Consider the following 18,983-nt stretch of genomic DNA (forward strand, 5'->3'; position numbering starts at 1 on the left):
AGTAGAGTAACACAATTAATAATTATATAATAATTAAAATCACTTTTAACATCGACTGTAAAATAACAACGTATATTAACTGCAGCATCCTAGAATTTAACAAAATATTAACAAAATAGATTTATATTCAGAAAATACATTTTTATCATAGAATAAACTGTGCCTTCGAGATTAAAGTACATAAGAAATAGAAGTAAGATTAAATTATAAAAAGTAACTAAAAACATAAAGTTGAATGTGTTTATGAATTATATCATACAACTAACAAGTAATTTAAAAGTTATTTGTATTACATACTTATTTTAATTACAAAAAATATATTTTTAAACATACATGCGCGTATGTAGACAAGAGAAAAAGGGAATACATAGTGAAAATTATTTAAGAACGTTCATTGCTATGGAAGAGATTTCTTTAATGTTGCACAATTCCAATTTCAATCTTGATTTTGTCTATAATAACAGCGCTCTGGAACTGCGAGCCTAATTCGTGCTACCGCGTTATATATTGATTATAAGGAAAAATATCTTACTATTTACATGATGTATTTTTCTACGTATTTTTTGTACTTATAAATAAATTTCTAGAAATAATCTGTCTGATTTTACTCTAATTTCCTGCGACTATTTTCTACAATAAAATCGGAAATTAGAACAATTAATTAGTCCTAAATGGATACGTATGGATCAAGTCATAGTTTTTTAATCAATAAACTTGAAAAAATTATGTTGTTTGATCGTTTCCATTTGACAGCCTATTAACATATTATATTTAAGAAAAGACGAAAAATAAAATATTTCGACTTTTCTTTTTAGAAACCGTTATCTTCAATATTGGAATTGATTATTTCAAACTAAAATATTAAATATATTTTGATTTTTTACATTGTAGCCTTTGTCTAATGTGTTAATATTAGAATTTTTATTTTTCTAAATGCTGAAACATTTTTTAAAAAGTTTTTTAATACACTTTTTAACAAGTTTCAATTATTATTATTTTTTTTTATAGTCTTGTATTAAATAATTTTCATTGCAAACTAATTTGTCTACGACAAAAATACTATCCCATAGACAAACCTTAATAATATACTGCAAGCTGTAATTACTACAATGTAACTAATTATCCTCCGGCAAGAAAAATCTGTTCTTAATTCATCAGACCATCAGACCATTAGACCAAACAGAATCTATTACATTCTTCTTTATTCTTCTTTTTAATTTTAATCGATTTTTAATAGATCCTTGATAATATGAAGAAAATAAAAATTATTTCAAAATCTATTTTCGTCGCTTTGCTCGACAAATCTTTCGCGATAAGCTTTGTCGAGTCAAATCACTCCCCCCTTAGAAAAAGAAACATTTATATGCATATTTATTATCCGCCAAACCGGCGGATACTATTCGCGACCGGTTCGTGCTCGCCAACGGCAGCACGCTTGGCCGCCGAAGTTACATACCAGCCGTCCTGTTGCTTTTGTTCGGAGAACGGTCAGAGAACAAGGTCGCGAGATAGGTAAAATGGCAGCCGTTGAGCGGCTCGTGTCAGGATAATAAAACGAACGTGCAATATACATATGTACGGTCGTCTAGTCGTCGGCGTTCGACGCGATTCCGCTCGACGATGACGTATCGCCTGCCTACTCCAGATATTTTCGCATAAATATCTGTCGCGATTTTTTTACATCATTCACAGTTCGCGAACCGAGTGAGAATTTAATTACAACACAGGTGTCTCTACACCGGTTAATCATTTTCACGCTGTTACACGACTCGACCCCGTGACATTGCGTTCAAGATTCGTATCTGTATCGACGTTTTCTTTTAAAAAACGGAGAACGTGACTTCGATGAACGAATTCTCGTTGGTTTTGTGAAACCAGAAAGATTTCTATGAAAAGAGGAAAGACAGATACAATTTGGATGAGATCCTTGCATAACAGACTCCTGTGTATTCTATCATTTATGTAAATCGTACATAATATATATATTGTGCAATTTAAATATATATCGTATATTAACATCCTCTATATTCTATATTCAATGAAAAAAATATATATAATCTAAATAGCGCGTTAGAGCTCTATTAATACTCCAATAATATAAGAGTTATTAACACAAATACATCAATGTTCTCGAGAATACAACAGTGAATCTTGGTAGAATCTCGAGAAGTAGCGATGCTTGTCCAGGATACGTAACTCGTAGTCATGCAGCGTTGTTTCTTCGAAAAGTCTGACGACACAACGTGTTTCCCATCGCCGGTACATATTATACGTGCGCGTGGGACACGCGCTATCGGTGTAAATATTGAACAAGTGACGTAATTAAGTTGCGCGAGGCATGATAATAAGCGGGGACGTCGTTACTTGTCGGCGCGCCTCGCGATCAGATAACGCGACATACGAAATTGTTCCTCTTTTCGAGGTCGACGCACCATATTCGTATCTGCTGAAGAAGAGCCTGATAAAAGATTCAGTTCGAATCTGTCATCGTTGCCGGCTTCTCGCTGTGTCCTGAATTCCCGCTGGCGGAAACGATCGAAATGGAGGTAAGTCTCTCTCTCTCTCTCTCTTATTTTCAAAACATTTACATACTTCGACAATCGGAATTTCTTCGGAACAACAATAATATACTCCTCCAGCTCTGCGTATATTATGAAAAATTGTTGTTTGAGAGAGCTGCCTGTTTGAACTGTCCTTCTTGCGCTTCCTGCAATTTAAAATGAAATATGTGAGTATCTTGATTGAAGAATAATCGTGATAAAAAAGATCTTAATCTCCAGTAAGAGAATTCTGACAGTTGCACAAAATGTGAATTTGTAAAAGAAAGTACAGATTCTTCCATATTCGTTTCATAATTCGTTTCATTATATTATTATATATTCATTATCTATAATATTACTTCTAAATTTTTTTCTTAAATAAATAAAAAAAATAGATAAAAATAAACGTAAATATATATATATATATATATATATATATATATATATATATATATTATTGAGTAAAGAAAAAAATTAAAAAATATTTTTGGATATAGAACGAATTATATAAATGCAATATTTATACTATTTCTTCAATACATATATAAACAAAATATTAGAACAATACAATATATAAAAAATTATTAATAATATAAATAAAAATACTAATATTATAAAAAGCTATATCTTCAAAAAAGCTGGAATTCTGTTAGATAAGAATTAATTTCAGATCATAATATTACGCGTGTAACATTATGAGATGCTGTGTTTACACTGATACTATTTATCAAGACACCTGTGTGACGTTAATATCTCGTATCTCTCTTTACAACTTCTAAGTAATTACTAATTTAGTACTTTAATTAATTACGCAAACGATGCCAATGCGCGTCACGTTGATTTGCATTCATATCACTAAAAATAAGTAATATAAGCAATTACATTGCAATTTTGAGATAATATATATATATAATAAAAATATCAGATTAATAAAAATTGTTTTCTCAAATATTAATTAATATTCTCTAATTTTAACTGTTTATTTGTTTATTAATATTATTAAACGGTAATAAAGTAGCTTTCATGTAAGAGAAGTGTTTCTTCTCTGGAATATTATTTATTTTTGCCTTTTTTCTCCAAATATGAATCGTTTTACAAAAATTGAAAGCATCATTTAAGAATTGAAAGAAACAGATGTGTCATCTCTATTCGTAAACTCACCAGTTCCTATTTATATGCATATTTTTGATCTTATGCTAATTAGCATTCCTCCATGAATACGTGTCCCAAATTGAAAATGTATGACATGTATAAGACTCCAGTCTTCTGAGATCGGTTGATTTTAATCGTAATATTGTACGCAAATCTTCATTCTTCTATATAAAACTTATTGCCAAAATGATATGATCACGTTTAACATTAAATGCAACGTATGTAAATGTAAAAATCCATCTCTGAAAAAAAAAAAAAAAAACAAATAAAATAAGATTAAGTTCATGTTTGTCGATCTCAATCTTACAAATATATTGCATATATTTTATAATTTATAACGCTCGAAAAAAAATTAACATAATCAAATTTAATAAAGGGAATCGTATCTGCCGGTTCTCGCGAAGGAGTCGAAAATGTATATCGAGGGAAGAGCGACGAAAGAGTGGTAAGAAGACTCGTGGCCCATTTCTTTTAGAAAGGAAACGGTGATTACAGTTAAGCCGTTGCCTCCATCAGTGCTTCGCTCAGTTTTCTGTGAACAGCATTCCTGATCGGCATTACACTACAGCTGCTTACCTGGAAATTCTTCCGAGAAGCTCGGTACCGGTTGTGTGTGTTATATATTCCTTTTTTTCATATTTCTTCGAGTTCTCATGTGCCCTTTTCATCAACTTTTAGTAGCAGGTTCCTTGTTTGAAGAATACGGAGATACGATTAAAAATTTCCGGAAGCGAATGATTACAGTTGATTGATGAAAGCAAAATTTATTTATAGCTTTTCTTTGAAATTATAGTAAACCTATGAATAAAAGATTAAAAATTAATTTTTTCTCTGAAGAGAAAAAGAGGAGATAAATAAGACTAAAGACCGAAAAGCATGATAAAACTGCGGATGATTGTGAATTTAGTATTACAATAAATAAATAAAGTACATCTTTGCTGACAAGATTGTAATTTCAGTTTGTGTCCTTTTCAGGAAATGTAACTTTTTTTATCTGTCTGCCATTCGTCATTTTGCAATGACGTGTCTGGCAGCTGTAGAGAAACGCGATATAAATTTTTTAAAGATAAACTGATAACGCATCCGATATGCGATCAATACGAGTGTAAATAAAATGTATAGGTATAGCAGATTATCGTTGTAGTAAAAATAATTTTTATTGCATTTAAAAAGTTTGTTTAATCCTACTGTTGCGTGCGTAATTTCATTGAAAGTGTTACAGTGTTATTATGTGAATGAAATACGCGTCTGGAACAATTTAAGTAGATTACAATCCATTCATTAATCAGTGTTAAGTTTCGAGAGATGTGTGTGTGTGTGTGTATGTGTGTGTGTGTGTGTGTGTATATATACATATATGCAATGTGAAAAAGATATATCTGGAATTTAGATATATTTAATGATAAAAAGTATAAAAGCTTAAACATGCGTCACGTTTGTCTGATTCGTCGATTAAAAGTTTTCTAGACAAAAAAAGGTTTCAATTTTAACTTTAAAATCAGATAAGCCTCTAAATATTTAATTAAAATTAAAAGCATTGTTAGAATAATCTTATATATTATATCAATGAATTTTATATGTACCCTATTAGTTGAAAAAAATTAAGGATCATACAGATATACCTTTTTAGATCTTTATGTAAAAATTTTTAATGCACGCAGACAGAGCACAGGCTGGAGCAATTGAGGAAGGCGACAGACAGAATCCAAAGGGAGATCGAAGAAGTCACCGAGAGGGAACACGAGCTGAGGAACGTGGGTAGCATTAAGACTATTTCTCACGAGACGGTGGACTCTAAGGTAAAAAAAATATATAATAAAATATAAATATATATAATATGTAATAAAAAATAGAAAATAAAAATATATAATAAACAAATACATAATAAAAAAAACATATAATAATAAAATATATTGTAAATAAAATACTGAAATTATATCTAATTAGTGAATTTTTTTACGTAGGTTCGTCGCATGCCGCAAGCTTTGACATCGGGCAAGTTGAAAAGGACAACGTCGACACCGCAGATTCTAGAGGCAGTCAGTCTATCGCCGAATTTGGCCCCGAAGATGACGAATGGTGTGATATCTACGCGAACAACGCCAACACCGTTGCGCTTCGCAAGTGCTCCGAGCCAGAAAGGTTTAATGCACAGATTTTTGGCTACACGAGGAAAGATCTATAAGAACAGATCGGACAGCAATGACAGCTTGAGTCCTCCCATAACACCTACTATCACGCTCAATCCCCTAAGTATCAAGGCCTTCAACAGAACATTGGAGATACAACTAGAGCCGGACAATGAGCCAAAGAAGCCACTGGCGAGGAAAGGATACGTTCCTGTCGAACAAAAAATTCAGAAGGAGTTACACGATATGAGGGAACGAGAGAACGAGTTAAGGTATGAAAATTTTTACAGAAAAAGAACATAACAATGTATTATAAGATCTTTTAAGATTAAAGTAAAGATTATAATCTAAATTTTATTCTTTTAAACTTTTAAAGCTAATTTTCCATATTACTTTAAAAAAATTTATTATATATATATATATTTCCAATTTTCCCTTTTAACAATAAACGGCAATGTTACAATATTTGATTTTATTTACAATGAAGGATGCGTTAAGGATTATACCACATTGGTAAGATAAATTGTTTGTATGTATAATAAAAATTTCTAAAGAAATTTGACTTGATTATTTACAGAAGTACAATATATGTGACTTACGTGTAAATCCCATTTGCATTTTAGATTGATGAGATCTCAGATGTGGGCCAAGTCTCAACCGAATCTACTCGATATAGGGAACGATAATGATTCGGATATTTATGATGGCTCCAGTTCTCTTAGAAGTGGCACTTCCACCAATACTCTGAATGAAGATGAAATTGAACGAGAATATAAAGGAAAACATAAAGTAAGAGCAATATTTTTAAAGAACATAATTACAATCAATCATCATAAGCTAATGAATGCTAATTTAATTAACAACAAATAAATTAGCTTAGTTAAAAATTTATAAAGGCAATTCTTTCGAATGCTCTTGCTAATACCTTGATTAACTATATAATTTTAAACAATAAAAATTTCTTTTATTCTATTTGTAGCCTAGTCCACGACGTCGTAACACGCTGATTGCTCAATGGGAGAATCTGATAGCCGCCAAGAGAGAATCTCTTGAGAATAACAATGAAAACGATAGTTACTTCTGAAAATTCTGTAGTTTCAAGTGGATGCAAATCACAGCTTTATCCTCATCTTTATCCGATCGTTATCTGGCAACATAAAAATTGTAAATCAGTAACAATATTTTATTATATTATTGTTTTATATTATACATATAATGAGATATAGAATATAGGAATCATTGATTTTCTTGTTTTATCTTGTTTATATAGTTTATTTTTATGAATGAAGAATTTTTTGTTTGAATATTTATGCGCTTATAGCATTAATTAGGATCAACAAATTTTCAGTATTAAAATTGCTAAAGCAGTAAATGTAATTATTTATATAATTTCTTATGTTAGTTTAAGAATCTATATTTTAAGAAAGTATTTTCTTTCATCATAATTAATGAATTGTAATGTGAATACAATATTGTATTCTCACTTGTAAACGACTGAAAATTTTTATATATTTATTGTCTAATATAATTTTTCCAGTGTATGTAAAGTGTCCCAGTGTGTGTGCTTATGAATGATTGTTAAAAACCCACTCGATTAGCATATGTATGATATTGAAATATGTATGTGTTTAAGTACTTAATATATATATTAATTATATAGTTTTAAAGAGATAGTTAAGTTGATGCATGCACACACATATGAAAACAATTACAATAATGATTAAACATGTGCAATTATTATCTTCATATTATATGCAAAATATTTAATTATTATATAATAAATAAAAATAATTAATTATAATATATTATATGAGTTATATATTATATATATACCCAGATAGCCACAGTAATTATTATGATATCAAAATGATGTCATAATAATTACTGTGACTATCTGGGTATATTAATTACAAGACAAAAGATAAAATGTGGGAGTTTGCCTAATACACTAGCAAAAAATAATATATATTGTATAATTGAATGTTAAATAACTAAAACAAGAATTACTGCATATGTATAAAATAAATTTTAAAAAAATTAAACTAAAAAATTAAAATTTAATTTGACCCTTCTCATAAACGAATTAAAATAAACAGATAAAAATATAGCAAAACAATTTACACTAATTGCATAATCAATTTTCAATTTATTCTCTTCTTTAGCCGCATTTTTCCATATTTGTTGTCCTTTTTCTATCTCTGTCACTTTTCAGCTGTCACACCAGTGGTTCTCAAACCTTTTTAAATCGTTTTGTATGACATGTGGCTACATGTGGCCTCAACAAGCATCTCAAATCTAACCTTAAAAGCCGCGTGGTCATGTAATATTCAACCTTATGTGGAATTAAAATCATAGTAAAATATAGAGTAAATACACAAAATTTTGCTATATATTTTAATTGTATTATGACACTATGGCTGTAGCAGCAAATCAAATAGATAAAAATATAGAAATTAAACTTTTAATTAATTTCTTGATAGAAAAAGGTATGTTAAGTCTGTTCTACAATTGCGTAAACGTAGATGTAAGTGGTTGTACGGTGTACTACTTAGTTGTACGTTTGCAAACGGTAGTAATGATTTACAACTGCTTTTTATGACACCGTACAACCACTCACATCTATGTTTACACAATTGTAGAACAGGCTTTATACATGTATAAATGAACAAATTATTGTGTTAAATTATTGATTCTGCTAATATATCTCATTTATAAAACTGTAATTTATTTCAATAATTGTTTTCAATTTCAGATTCTAATTTGCCACATAATGTATGCAGCATATTAAATGGTCAATACGAAGATATAATAAATAGTGAACTTTCTGCATTTATCAAAGCAATAAGCAATGATGAGAACATACAAGAAATCGTGAATAACAGTATATCTGAAACTGATAAACATTTGTCATGGCTATGCGTAGGAATAGCTTCATTGTTATACTTTGCCCAATGCAACTGGACAGGTCCACGTGTCAATACGGATATTGAATGGTTAAAAGTCAGGCGAGATGAAGCGCTTAAAAGCTTATCACTACATGATGAATGTAATATAAATGTACAAAAGCCTGAGTTTCTTTATCTATCCAAGAAAATATTCTCTAATAGTGATTTACAACTCAAGTATGAAAGTTGCATTTGGTGGTTACTTAGAGCTAATTTATTGCATCAGCATGTACTAGACGAAACTTCAGGAGTATTATTTGAAGAAACTGAGCATATAATATCACAAATTAATAATCTTGGTATATTAAAAGATCCTCTTTGTAAGCTATTATTCAATATAGAATCTGCTAGATTTTATTTGTGCTATAGAAGGATGCAAAATTCTGAAGAATATCTTGAACATGCACAAAGCATAGCAGGTTTAACATTAAATCTAGAAGGAGCAATGGGAAAACGCACAAAGTATCAACAAGAAGAAAAAGCACAGTTATACTTAAAAGTAGAAATAAACAAAGATATTTTTCCATCAACGGATTGTGAAGACATACCAAAATCTTTGAACTTAAATGACGAATTAAGATTGGAACGGATTGAATTTTCAGAACACAAAGAGGAAATTCAATTAGGTGCATTGGAGGAGGCAATAATTTTAGCAAAGTAGTAAGTATTGCTAAATATTATTCATATTTAATTATATTAAGCATAAATATATTTAAACAGTAAATAGTGTTCAGTTGCAGATGAGTCAACCTAAGCACAAACTTACTGATGAAGAAATTATAATCTATCTGATAGTAAGTTGCAATATATATTTTCTGCGTTTTATTTGTTCGTAAATAATAATATTATTAAGGAAAATATTTTTTCTAGAAAGTTATAGAGAATACAAAGAATTGGTCATTAAAGATGACTTCTTTGTGCTGTCGTTGCTCATTAGAATCTGGTGATAAAAGAACTGTCGAGCGAGCTATGATGCAAGCAGAGTCTCTACTAAAAGATTGCAATGATACAAAAGCACCTGTAGCCAGAAGAATGGATCTATTTTTTGCAAGTGGGATGAAACCTATTTGGACATTGGAAGAGAACTGGGCTAATTTAATGTTCAGTCTTGGCTTGGTGAAGGGAGCTCTAGAAGTTTTTATAAAACTTGGATTATGGGAAAATGTGATTATTTGTTATAATGTACTAAATTTGAAACATAAGGTATATATATATATATAAATCAAATATAATATGCAGTCATGATGCAATAAATATAATATAAAATTAATTACATAAATGGACATTTTGCAGGCAGCTGAGATTATTCAGCAAGAAATATCTAAGAAGCCTACAGTAATGTTGTGGTGTCTACTAGGAGATGTAACTGGAGATGTAAATCATTATGAAACAGCATGGAAATTGTCTGAGGAAAAAAGTAGTAGAGTTCAGAGACACTGGGGATTCTATTATTTTACAAAGAAAAATGTTAGTATCTAGACTATTAATTTTCAATCTAAATCTCATAAACATTTAATGTAATATATATATATATTTTTTTTTTTTTTTTAGTATGTTGAGGCTGTAGCACACTTAAAGTTATCAGTCAAATTGAATAACATTCAAGAACACGTGTGGTTTAGATTAGGCTATGCAGCATTGCAGATAGAGGATTGGAAATTAGCTGCTACAGCATATAGACGTTATTGTGCTTTAGAACAATCTGTATGTATATACATAGTTGTGATATTGCTATTTTTATAACTGATATATAAGCTAAATAAAATTCTTATTTGGAAATAAAAATTTCAGACTTTTGAAGCATGGAACAATTTAGCAAAAGCGTATATTAAATTAGGAGATAAACCAAGAGCTTGGAAGTCTCTACAGGATGCTATAAAATGTAATTATGATCGTTGGGAAGTGTGGGATAATTTTATGGTCGTTAGCATCGATTTGGGATATTTTTCAGAAGTAAGTACTGTTCATATATAATTGTTTGACAATTTAAATTCCTACATTCTCTGTTAAGTCATCTAAATTAATCTGAAGCATATTGGCGATAATAATTATAAAATTAGTTATTTATATTAAAAATTATATTTTTTTAATGAAATAATTTGATTTTGTTTCAGGTTATTCGATGTTATCATCGTATCTTGGATTTGAAGAATAATCACTTGGATATTCAAGTTCTTCAAATATTGACTAATGCTATAATAAACAATATTAATGATGCAGATGGAAATTCGGCTACTCGTTTGCTTCAAAATAGTCTGGAATTATTTGGAAGAATTACTAGTTCTAATATTAATAGTCCAGATATTTGGAGAATGTATGCTGAGCTTGTAGCATTGAAAGAGACAGACATTGATAAGGAGAGAGCAGCACAATATCTACAACAAGCACATCGCATTGCCACTTCAAATCCAACATGGTTTTGCAGAGAAGAAACAACTCTAAGTGTGTTGGAGTTATGTTATAATTTGGCACAAGTATATTTACGTTGTTCTAACAATATTTCAGTTGTTAAAAAAAGAAAATTGCTAGGAAATGCAAAATTATCACTTCAGGGGGTTGTAAAAAAAAGCAAAGAGCAAGAATGGAATAATACAAATATCATCGAACAATTAACAAAAGTTGAAGAGTATTTAACCATTATAACAAATGAATTGGAACAAATAAAGTTGACACAGTAAAAATATTATTTACTTGTATTTATCTTTTTCACTTATTAAAGAATATTTCATGCAGATTTTTGTATGAATTCTATATATATATATAACACAATTGATTTCTATAAAATAGTATTATGGAAAATAAATGCATTTTAAATTGTAAAAATTGTTGATATTTGAAAAGTTTTGAAAGTAAATAAAAACATTTGAATATTAAAATATTAATTTTAAGTATCAAGTTAATCTTAAAAAAGGAAATCTCAGCAAATTTTAAATTGTAATAGAGAAAATAATTTCTCTAAAATAAACGTCGAAAACCAATGTGAAGTACTAATCATATATAATATGTTTATCTTACACATAGCATAAAGTGATGTGTGAAAGTTTGAACATTTTCTATTCTAAACAAACTGCTTCGATTATTGGTGCTTTGTCAGTTTTATATATTTTTTGCAACTGTGCATATTCAACAAAAAACTTATAATTAATGAAATTGTCACCTGTCAGTTATTCATTATCTCGTCGTGTTGAAATTTAATTGCTTTCTCTTTCTAATGCCAAGAATATGCCTCTTGATACTTTGCCTTTTTTAAATATAATTCATGTTTTATTAAATAATCATACTCTTTGTTCTTCTTTTACAAAAAACAGTTGAATGTTGAATTTAACTGAATGGGGTGGGAGAAAAAGAGAGGGAATTATATGCATTTCGATATGCTTCGGATGTCTTCGGCACTGTTCGGCTCCGACATTGCCGAACGTCGCCGAACATTTCCGAGTCGAGCCGAACACCGACTAAAGGCTCGTAGTCGCACCTAACTTTACAATCTAGTCGTTCATATCATGATGTCATATAACCTCAATACGAGATTGAATGTTATCACCAACCGGTGAAAAAATACTAAAAACCCCTCCCGTGCATGTCATATGACAGTTATGACAATATTTTTTTTATTGATAATTGATAAGTATTTTATCGATCCGGTATTTTATTGATTCGTATCATATTGTGACTTTCGTTTCAAGAATAATCAAGAGGTTTCCTTATTATCATAGTGTAAGTCGCAAAAATTATATTTATCGGGCATATATCATGCATAAATAAGTACATAAGCATATTTGTTAGTTATATTCCGCATATCTTGAAACGAGAATGGTATGTTCATCGTAGTTTAGTCTTTCTCCTACTTCGTCTTTTTTCTCTGCCTTTAAAATTAAAATGACATAAAATACAGTTGAATTTAACATTTAAATTTTAATACATTAAATACATTATTAAATTTAAATACAGAGTACAAAGATTTTAATATATATGAGGGTCACTATTTATATTTCGGGAATTGGCAACACTGATGTCATGTGAGTCTATCTGACGGTTCCATCGTAAAGTTTGACATTTTTGACGATATATGTACTCAGAACATTTTGTCATACGGACGCTATTTGTTTATTTTATATTTAGTTGAAAGTTTCGTCTCGGCAAAAAATGGAACTGAATCGTGAACATTTTCGTGCGATAATTTTTTACGACTTTCGACGTGGATTATCACAACAAGAGTGCGTCAATAAACTTAATTTGACTTTTGGCGATGAAGCTCCATCAAAAACCACTGTGTATCGCTGGTATAGTGAATTCAATCGTGGTCGTAGTTCGCTGTCCGACGAGTTTCGTGAAGGTCGTCCAAAATCGACTTATTATTTAAATAATTAATATTTAAATAATTAATAAGTTATAATACACATAGAATTTTTGACATTTAAAAAAAAGTTTAACAGTGTTTAACAAGTTTAACTGTCAGAGTTTAATTGTCTTTATGATATGTTTATTTTATGACTAATTATTACTGAAATAATAATCAGACTATACTTTGATTAAGAGCTTAATAAATATTTTTATTCTAGATGTCGTTCGTGGGAAAAGTTGTCCTGATAACAGGAGCTAGTTCAGGAATTGGAGCTGCAACAGCTATTCACCTGGCTCAGCTTGGTGCATCATTATCAATAAGTGGACGCAATAAGGATAATTTAAACAAAGTAGCTGAACAATGTGGACAGTCTAAGCCATTTATTGTAACAGGAGAGTTAGCCAATGAGAATGATGTGAAAAATATTATTGACTCGACAATTAAACATTATGGCAAACTAGATGTTTTAATTAATAATGCTGGAGTTTTGGAATCTGGTAGTATAGAAACCACAAGTATGGAACAATATGACAGGTATATAATAATTATATATCATATTATTATTAAATAAAAATGTATTTAATTCTAAAAATATGTTTAATATCTCTCAAATATATTAATATGCATTTTCAGGGTTTTCAATATAAACGTTCGTTCAGTGTATCAACTGACAACATTAGCAGTGCCACATTTAATCAAAACAAAAGGCAATATTGTCAATGTTTCTAGCGTAACTGGATTACGATCCTTCCCAGGTTGTCTGGCATATTGCATGAGTAAATCAGCTGTGGATCAATTTACACGTTGTATTGCTTTAGAATTGGGGCCAAAGCAGGTATGCAGAAGTAAAGAAAACTTAACACACAAAATAGAGTGATAATTAAATATTATTTTTAATGTTTTGTATTTTTAAAATATTTTAGGTACGTGTAAATGCTGTAAATCCTGGTGTTGTAGTAACAAATCTCCATCGTAATAGTGGGATGAATGAAGAGCAATTAAAAACCTTTTTCGAGCATAGCAAAGAGACGCACGTTTTAGGAAGAACCGGCAATGTTACAGAAGTCGCAAAAACTATTGCGTTTTTAGCAAGCGACGATGCTAGTTTTATCACGGGCGCAACATTACCTGTGGATGGAGGTAGGCATGCTATGTGTCCTCGTTAATAATCTTATATATTTTGTGTAAACAATATATGATATATTTAACATATACACAATATACATCATATATCGCATTTACAACAGTATACTAATATCAACAGAGATCAATCTATATATTTGTACTCTACTTAGATAAGTAGTTCCATAAAAATAATTAAAAACATTCTATATATTTTTTCTATACTTGTATAGAGATTATAAACTAACTTTATATGTCATATAGTTTATATAAATTTATATGATAGAAGTTACAATGTCTTAAATAAACTATAGAAAAAAAATGGGATGAAAATATTTTTAAATCACTCTTTTGTGGCACATATCTCCAATTCTATTAGTTTTGCAGAAAGAGTAAGAGAATGTTACATTAATAGAAAAATTTAATTTATGAGAAGAATTCTCAATCTTTCGTTATATTTAATATATTCTTACCATATTGAAAAAATTTAGATCAAATTAACTATCAGATATTAGATCTGCAAACCAATTGTTCAATTGCTATTTTGCCAAAGAAAGTGGCAGTGTTAACGACATTTACATTATAATAAAAATACAAACTACTTATAAATGCTGGGATACATACAGTAATGTGTAATACATATATAAAGGACATCTCCATAGTACAATTTATATATAGTTGCTGTACTGCAAGTTATTTTCTAGATGATAATTTACATTGAAGAATGATAAAATTGATGACAAATATAGATATATACAATGTATATAACATACATATACATTTTTTTAACAGTAATATCTAATATATGCATCATTCTTACGTTATATAGCAAGTAGACTATTGCATTTGGCCAAGTATATATGAGAAAAATAATCATAATTTGTTATAATTCTAAATGCATGAAGAAACGCTTAATAAGAATAATCTATTTTCTTATATCCGAAAATCCTCAGTCTCCAGAGGCAACACTATAAAATAACATCTCTATTTTGATAAAAACAAAGTATCATATTTTTTTTCTAAGAGAGTATTAATATTCTTCTGTTATTCTATTCTTAATATTAATAGGTTTTTAAAAATGTTATTATACAAAAAATAGGACTCCACCAATGTGGCTAGTATGAAATCTCTATAGGACACTTTTTTGTACAACATCAACAAAAAAAAGAGAAATACAAGTCTATTTATAATCGTAGGTACATTTATCACTATAATTCTTCTGAGCCTCCTTATTCAATAACATAGCTCTGAAGTATTCAATATGTCAAAGACAATTATCACAACAATTTCCTACTGGAATTATGCACATAAATTTAAAGCAGATGTGTAAAAAGATTTCTCTTGTATCTGCAGATAAGTTTTCTTCCTCTTTCTCTCTCTTCAGTATATAACAACTAAGTATATTTCAGCCTTTACTGACAGGTACTCTGTTATTACTGTTATTACTGTTATTTTTCGAATCTACTGCACTTAATGCTATGCCTAATTGCGCTGCATAATATGTAAGCATAATAGATACCTATAAAGTAAAAATCAGAATAAACATAATTATATTTGCTAACAAAATTATGATTTGTCTATATCTATTTTTATATTACCTGAGAATAAGGTAGTGGACTGTGGAAATAATGAAATCCGAGCAAAGTGTCAGATATAACAAAACATATGCTTCCAATGCAACTGCACAATTTAGTCCATGTCCACAACTCCTAATAAGCAAAATGTGATTAATGTCGATATTACAAGTATTCTCGAATAAAAAGCGCAAACTATTAAAGCAATGATTAATATCACAACATTTAAAACGAGATAAAATAGATATAATTGAGATATAAACTGTTTTGATAGAAATTGCATATTACTGCATAAATTTACCCCAAAGAATTGTACTCTTGATATCGCCCTCCAGGCCATAGTAGTGAGAAATACTGTATAAATTGGCACTCCTATTGCTAAAACTCCAGTCAGTCCAGGCATTAAAGCATATATGACTGGAAAGCAATTGTATCAATCAATACATAGAAATTAATTAATATCTGATTAATTAAAAGATTTAAAACATTATATGTTAATCTTACCAATTGAACATGACATATACAGCACTGCTCCAAGCGTTAAATTCAAGGGTTTGAATCCGAATGCAGTTATATACATAATCTGTGCCACAGCAAACATACACATGCCTGCGGTGAAACAATTAGGCCACACTAACAGTGCGTCGCCTATGCAACTAAACACCAATCCCGTTAATATACGCCTGGAGAAAGCATATCTGTAAAAAAGAGACAAGTATAGTAATGTTAAAAGAATCAAAAGTAAAATTATTTTATTTATATAATTGATTATTTAAAGATGTAAGGATTTTTTCTTTTACATACTCTTTGGACAAATTGATCCCATGCAATAGGATGAAAACAATAAGACTTATTATCGGTAAACATTTAAAACATGCCGTCAGCAAAGATGGTTGTTCAGCAAGTAATACAAAATATACCGACACGCTTTTAAAGAATGGTACCAATTTCGGTCCGATACTTTTTATCTGAAACGTAAAAAATTGTACTTGCTGTTATTATTATATAAAATATCCATAATAATAAATGGAAATGTAATGATAAAAAAGGTATAAAGAGAATTGAAATTCTACTCTATAAAACAAAGAATTTACGTAAAATGAAAAGAAAATGTACAATACAATATATTATATTAGACAATTTAAATTTTAATTGTATCATATTTTTTATATTCGACTCTTTAATTTTAGCAGCTATTTTTTAAAGATAAGATAATCTAGGTATTACATAAGTCCAAAAGATAATTTAATGATATTAAATGATGAAAAAAATATGTTTTGAGAACATTATGTTGTAAACATTTTTTATTATCTTTGACTTATCATTTGCCGTACTCAAATTCGATAATTAAACACTTTATACAAAATAGATAAATATAGCAAACAAATTTTCTCTAAAGTGATTAAAAATCATTTACAAATTATTTTCTTTTTCTCTCTTTAATTTTCTATTTTTATTTATATACTTTATTTATTTTTATCTATGTATGTATATAACATTTATTGCAGATTTTAATATTATATTATAATATAATATTATATAATATTAAGTTTATATAATATAATATTATTATAATATAATAATATTATGTTATATAAACTTATTATTATTATATAAGTCTCTTAATTTTTATTTATTTAATAATATTATTAACCATTTGTTACGTGTATATATGTGTGTAAAATATATATTTTACTCATACATTGCACATTTTAAAGAAAGTAAAATTTATATAGACATTTACTTGTATTTTATCCAAAATATTTTATCATAAATTGTTTTTCTTTGAAATTCAGTTAATAACAGTGCACGTGTAAAGAAATCTATTCATAGTCATTGAAGCCTAATCATTGACTTAATCCAGCTAGTTACATGATAGTACATTATCTAATACTGGTAGGCATCAGGATGCACAATGGTCTTTGATATAGAGCAGTCACTTTATGCCAATCTGGTGGTTTCTCTAATAGCATGTTATTACAATAACAACTGCATTGGATTGATCTTTAAGGAATGTCAAACAGGAAATACGTAATGTGGAAATTTCTACTTTTTGCTATTTATGTCTGATCAATATTACATACTGTCCTCCACATAATATTACCTTAATAAGTACATTATTTAGTTATCTACTTGCTTAAAAAATACTGAAAAATAATATATTTAATTAGCTTAAAAAACAAAAAATAATTTAATTCTATGAAGAAATTTTATTATGAAGAAATTAATTATAAATATGATTTTTTCTAACACACATACAAATTTTAATGCAAACAAATATACAATTATAATTAGTCATATATAAATATAAATAGTCTTATTGCAACATACAAATAAAATATGTATACATAATATTAAAAACTTTTTTATATTAATGTACAAAATAGTTAGTTTTTTTATTTTCTAACAATAAGAAGAGTATATTAATTTAAAACAAACAATTTTCTTTTCATAAAATAAGAAAAACTATTTTTGTGTATGATGTGTACACTCAAAAATTGTATATAAATTGTCTCCAATTTATATATACATTTCTCGTTTATATTAAAAAAAACTTTAATATAATTTTTATAGAAGATATTGTAAAATATATATAAATCAAATATTTAACTATATCAGTTTTGTTCGACTATAGATACTCTTTAAAAATATAAATTCTATTAATTATTAAATTCAATGTCCACTCGAATACATCTAACAAAGAATTAGCGTACGCTCCGAACAAAGAAAGGAGAAAGCAAAGCAGTTGTTTTTTTTCTGAATAGCAAAACAATGACGAAACGGAGCGATTAACGTGACTCGATCTAAAAAAAAAAGAAAAAGAGCAGCGAGAAAGTGCGAAAAGAGAGCGAGAGCGATGCGTTGCTGTCAACAAACGTAAACAAAGGACCTGTCAACGACTTCGGATCTTCTTACCACTTGTGTAGGCGATGACATCTCCTCGATCGAAGGCCACCGGAGAAAACAATACAAATGACGACTCGTCCGAATCGACCGACTGTGCCACCAGGACCCAGCAAATGCTATCGTTCGCAAACTCGCCGCTTATTTATACGACGCTTTCCGATATATGTATCCACGTTGCACGCACACACGCGCATCGCTGTCACCGAGTGATCACAAGTTGCTAACACCAGCGAACATCGCCGATTATCGCCAGGATGACCAACCAAGTACAA

General features: G+C 29.1%; 4 protein-coding genes and 1 long non-coding RNA gene across 8 annotated transcripts; 3 read left to right on the top strand and 2 right to left on the bottom strand.

The window, feature by feature from the left end:
- Positions 1–394: 394 nt before the first annotated feature.
- On the bottom strand, positions 395–12,109 carry LOC114941010 (uncharacterized). The gene is made up of 6 exons (XR_014924559.1): positions 11,924–12,109; positions 6,421–6,968; positions 5,653–6,032; positions 4,269–4,490; positions 3,702–3,934; positions 395–2,707 (listed from the first exon to the last, which is right to left on the bottom strand). It is a non-coding gene; the product is annotated as an uncharacterized LOC114941010 (long non-coding RNA).
- Positions 1,429–7,624, top strand: mdu (mitotic spindle positioning protein meduse). 2 transcript variants are annotated; one of them, XM_085481971.1, is made up of 5 exons: positions 1,429–2,546; positions 5,354–5,491; positions 5,657–6,093; positions 6,445–6,610; positions 6,801–7,624. In XM_085481971.1, exons 1-5 carry the CDS (start codon positions 2,541–2,543, stop codon positions 6,903–6,905), a joined length of 852 nt encoding a protein of 283 aa, XP_085338097.1. In that variant the 5' UTR covers positions 1,429–2,540; the 3' UTR covers positions 6,906–7,624. The 2 variants fall into 2 exon arrangements, with proteins under 2 accessions (XP_085338097.1, XP_085338092.1); XM_085481966.1 differs by lacking the exon at positions 1,429–2,546 and adding an exon at positions 2,576–2,728.
- Positions 8,016–11,452, top strand: LOC146725210 (tetratricopeptide repeat protein 27-like). Its single transcript, XM_085481944.1, has 8 exons — positions 8,016–8,307; positions 8,574–9,426; positions 9,494–9,560; positions 9,637–9,969; positions 10,060–10,233; positions 10,318–10,470; positions 10,558–10,719; positions 10,881–11,452. Exons 1-8 carry the CDS (start codon positions 8,235–8,237, stop codon positions 11,442–11,444), a joined length of 2,379 nt encoding a protein of 792 aa, XP_085338070.1. The 5' UTR covers positions 8,016–8,234; the 3' UTR covers positions 11,445–11,452.
- Positions 12,110–12,234: 125 nt separating the features above from the next.
- Positions 12,235–16,173, top strand: LOC146725211 (uncharacterized). 3 transcript variants are annotated; one of them, XM_085481987.1, is made up of 4 exons: positions 12,235–12,480; positions 13,326–13,642; positions 13,742–13,943; positions 14,032–16,173. In XM_085481987.1, the coding sequence occupies exons 2-4, from the start codon at positions 13,326–13,328 to the stop codon at positions 14,272–14,274; spliced, it is 762 nt and encodes a 253-aa protein (XP_085338113.1). In that variant the 5' UTR covers positions 12,235–12,480; the 3' UTR covers positions 14,275–16,173. The 3 variants fall into 3 exon arrangements, with proteins under 3 accessions (XP_085338113.1, XP_085338111.1, XP_085338108.1); XM_085481985.1 differs by lacking the exon at positions 12,235–12,480 and adding an exon at positions 12,505–12,579; XM_085481982.1 differs by lacking the exon at positions 12,235–12,480 and adding an exon at positions 12,800–13,099.
- Positions 14,131–18,963, bottom strand: LOC146725212 (lysoplasmalogenase TMEM86A). Its single transcript, XM_085481990.1, has 6 exons — positions 18,721–18,963; positions 16,609–16,772; positions 16,309–16,502; positions 16,106–16,221; positions 15,829–15,939; positions 14,131–15,749 (listed from the first exon to the last, which is right to left on the bottom strand). Exons 1-6 carry the CDS (start codon positions 18,739–18,741, stop codon positions 15,636–15,638), a joined length of 720 nt encoding a protein of 239 aa, XP_085338116.1. The 5' UTR covers positions 18,742–18,963; the 3' UTR covers positions 14,131–15,635.
- Positions 18,964–18,983: the final 20 nt, after the last annotated feature.

This window comes from Nylanderia fulva, unplaced genomic scaffold (assembly GCF_048542155.1).
Source record: "Nylanderia fulva isolate GAGA-0341 unplaced genomic scaffold, ASM4854215v1 Scaffold10, whole genome shotgun sequence".
NCBI lineage: Eukaryota > Metazoa > Arthropoda > Insecta > Hymenoptera > Formicidae > Nylanderia > Nylanderia fulva.

Bases quoted from the DNA above. Each gene is read 5' to 3' on its own strand.
- mdu (XM_085481966.1), top strand. The intron at 6,094-6,444 runs GTATGAAAATTT...TTTGCATTTTAG, and splicing joins GAACGAGAGAACGAGTTAAG to ATTGATGAGATCTCAGATGT. The intron at 6,611-6,800 runs GTAAGAGCAATA...TTCTATTTGTAG, and splicing joins AATATAAAGGAAAACATAAA to CCTAGTCCACGACGTCGTAA.
- LOC146725210 (XM_085481944.1), top strand. From the start codon at position 8,235: ATGGCTGTAGCAGCAAATCAAATAGATAAAAATATAGAAATTAAACTT. The intron at 9,427-9,493 runs GTAAGTATTGCT...AACAGTAAATAG, and splicing joins GCAATAATTTTAGCAAAGTA to TGTTCAGTTGCAGATGAGTC. The intron at 10,471-10,557 runs GTATGTATATAC...TAAAAATTTCAG, and splicing joins ATTGTGCTTTAGAACAATCT to ACTTTTGAAGCATGGAACAA.
- LOC146725211 (XM_085481982.1), top strand. From the start codon at position 13,013: ATGAAGCTCCATCAAAAACCACTGTGTATCGCTGGTATAGTGAATTCA. The intron at 13,100-13,325 runs GTCGTCCAAAAT...TTTTTATTCTAG, and splicing joins GTCCGACGAGTTTCGTGAAG to ATGTCGTTCGTGGGAAAAGT. The intron at 13,643-13,741 runs GTATATAATAAT...ATGCATTTTCAG, and splicing joins AGTATGGAACAATATGACAG to GGTTTTCAATATAAACGTTC.
- LOC146725212 (XM_085481990.1), bottom strand. From the start codon at position 18,741: ATGTCATCGCCTACACAAGTG. The intron at 16,222-16,308 runs GTAAGATTAACA...ATTGCTTTCCAG, and splicing joins GTATATGTCATGTTCAATTG to TCATATATGCTTTAATGCCT. The intron at 15,940-16,105 runs GTAAATTTATGC...TTTGCTTATTAG, and splicing joins CAAGAGTACAATTCTTTGGG to GAGTTGTGGACATGGACTAA.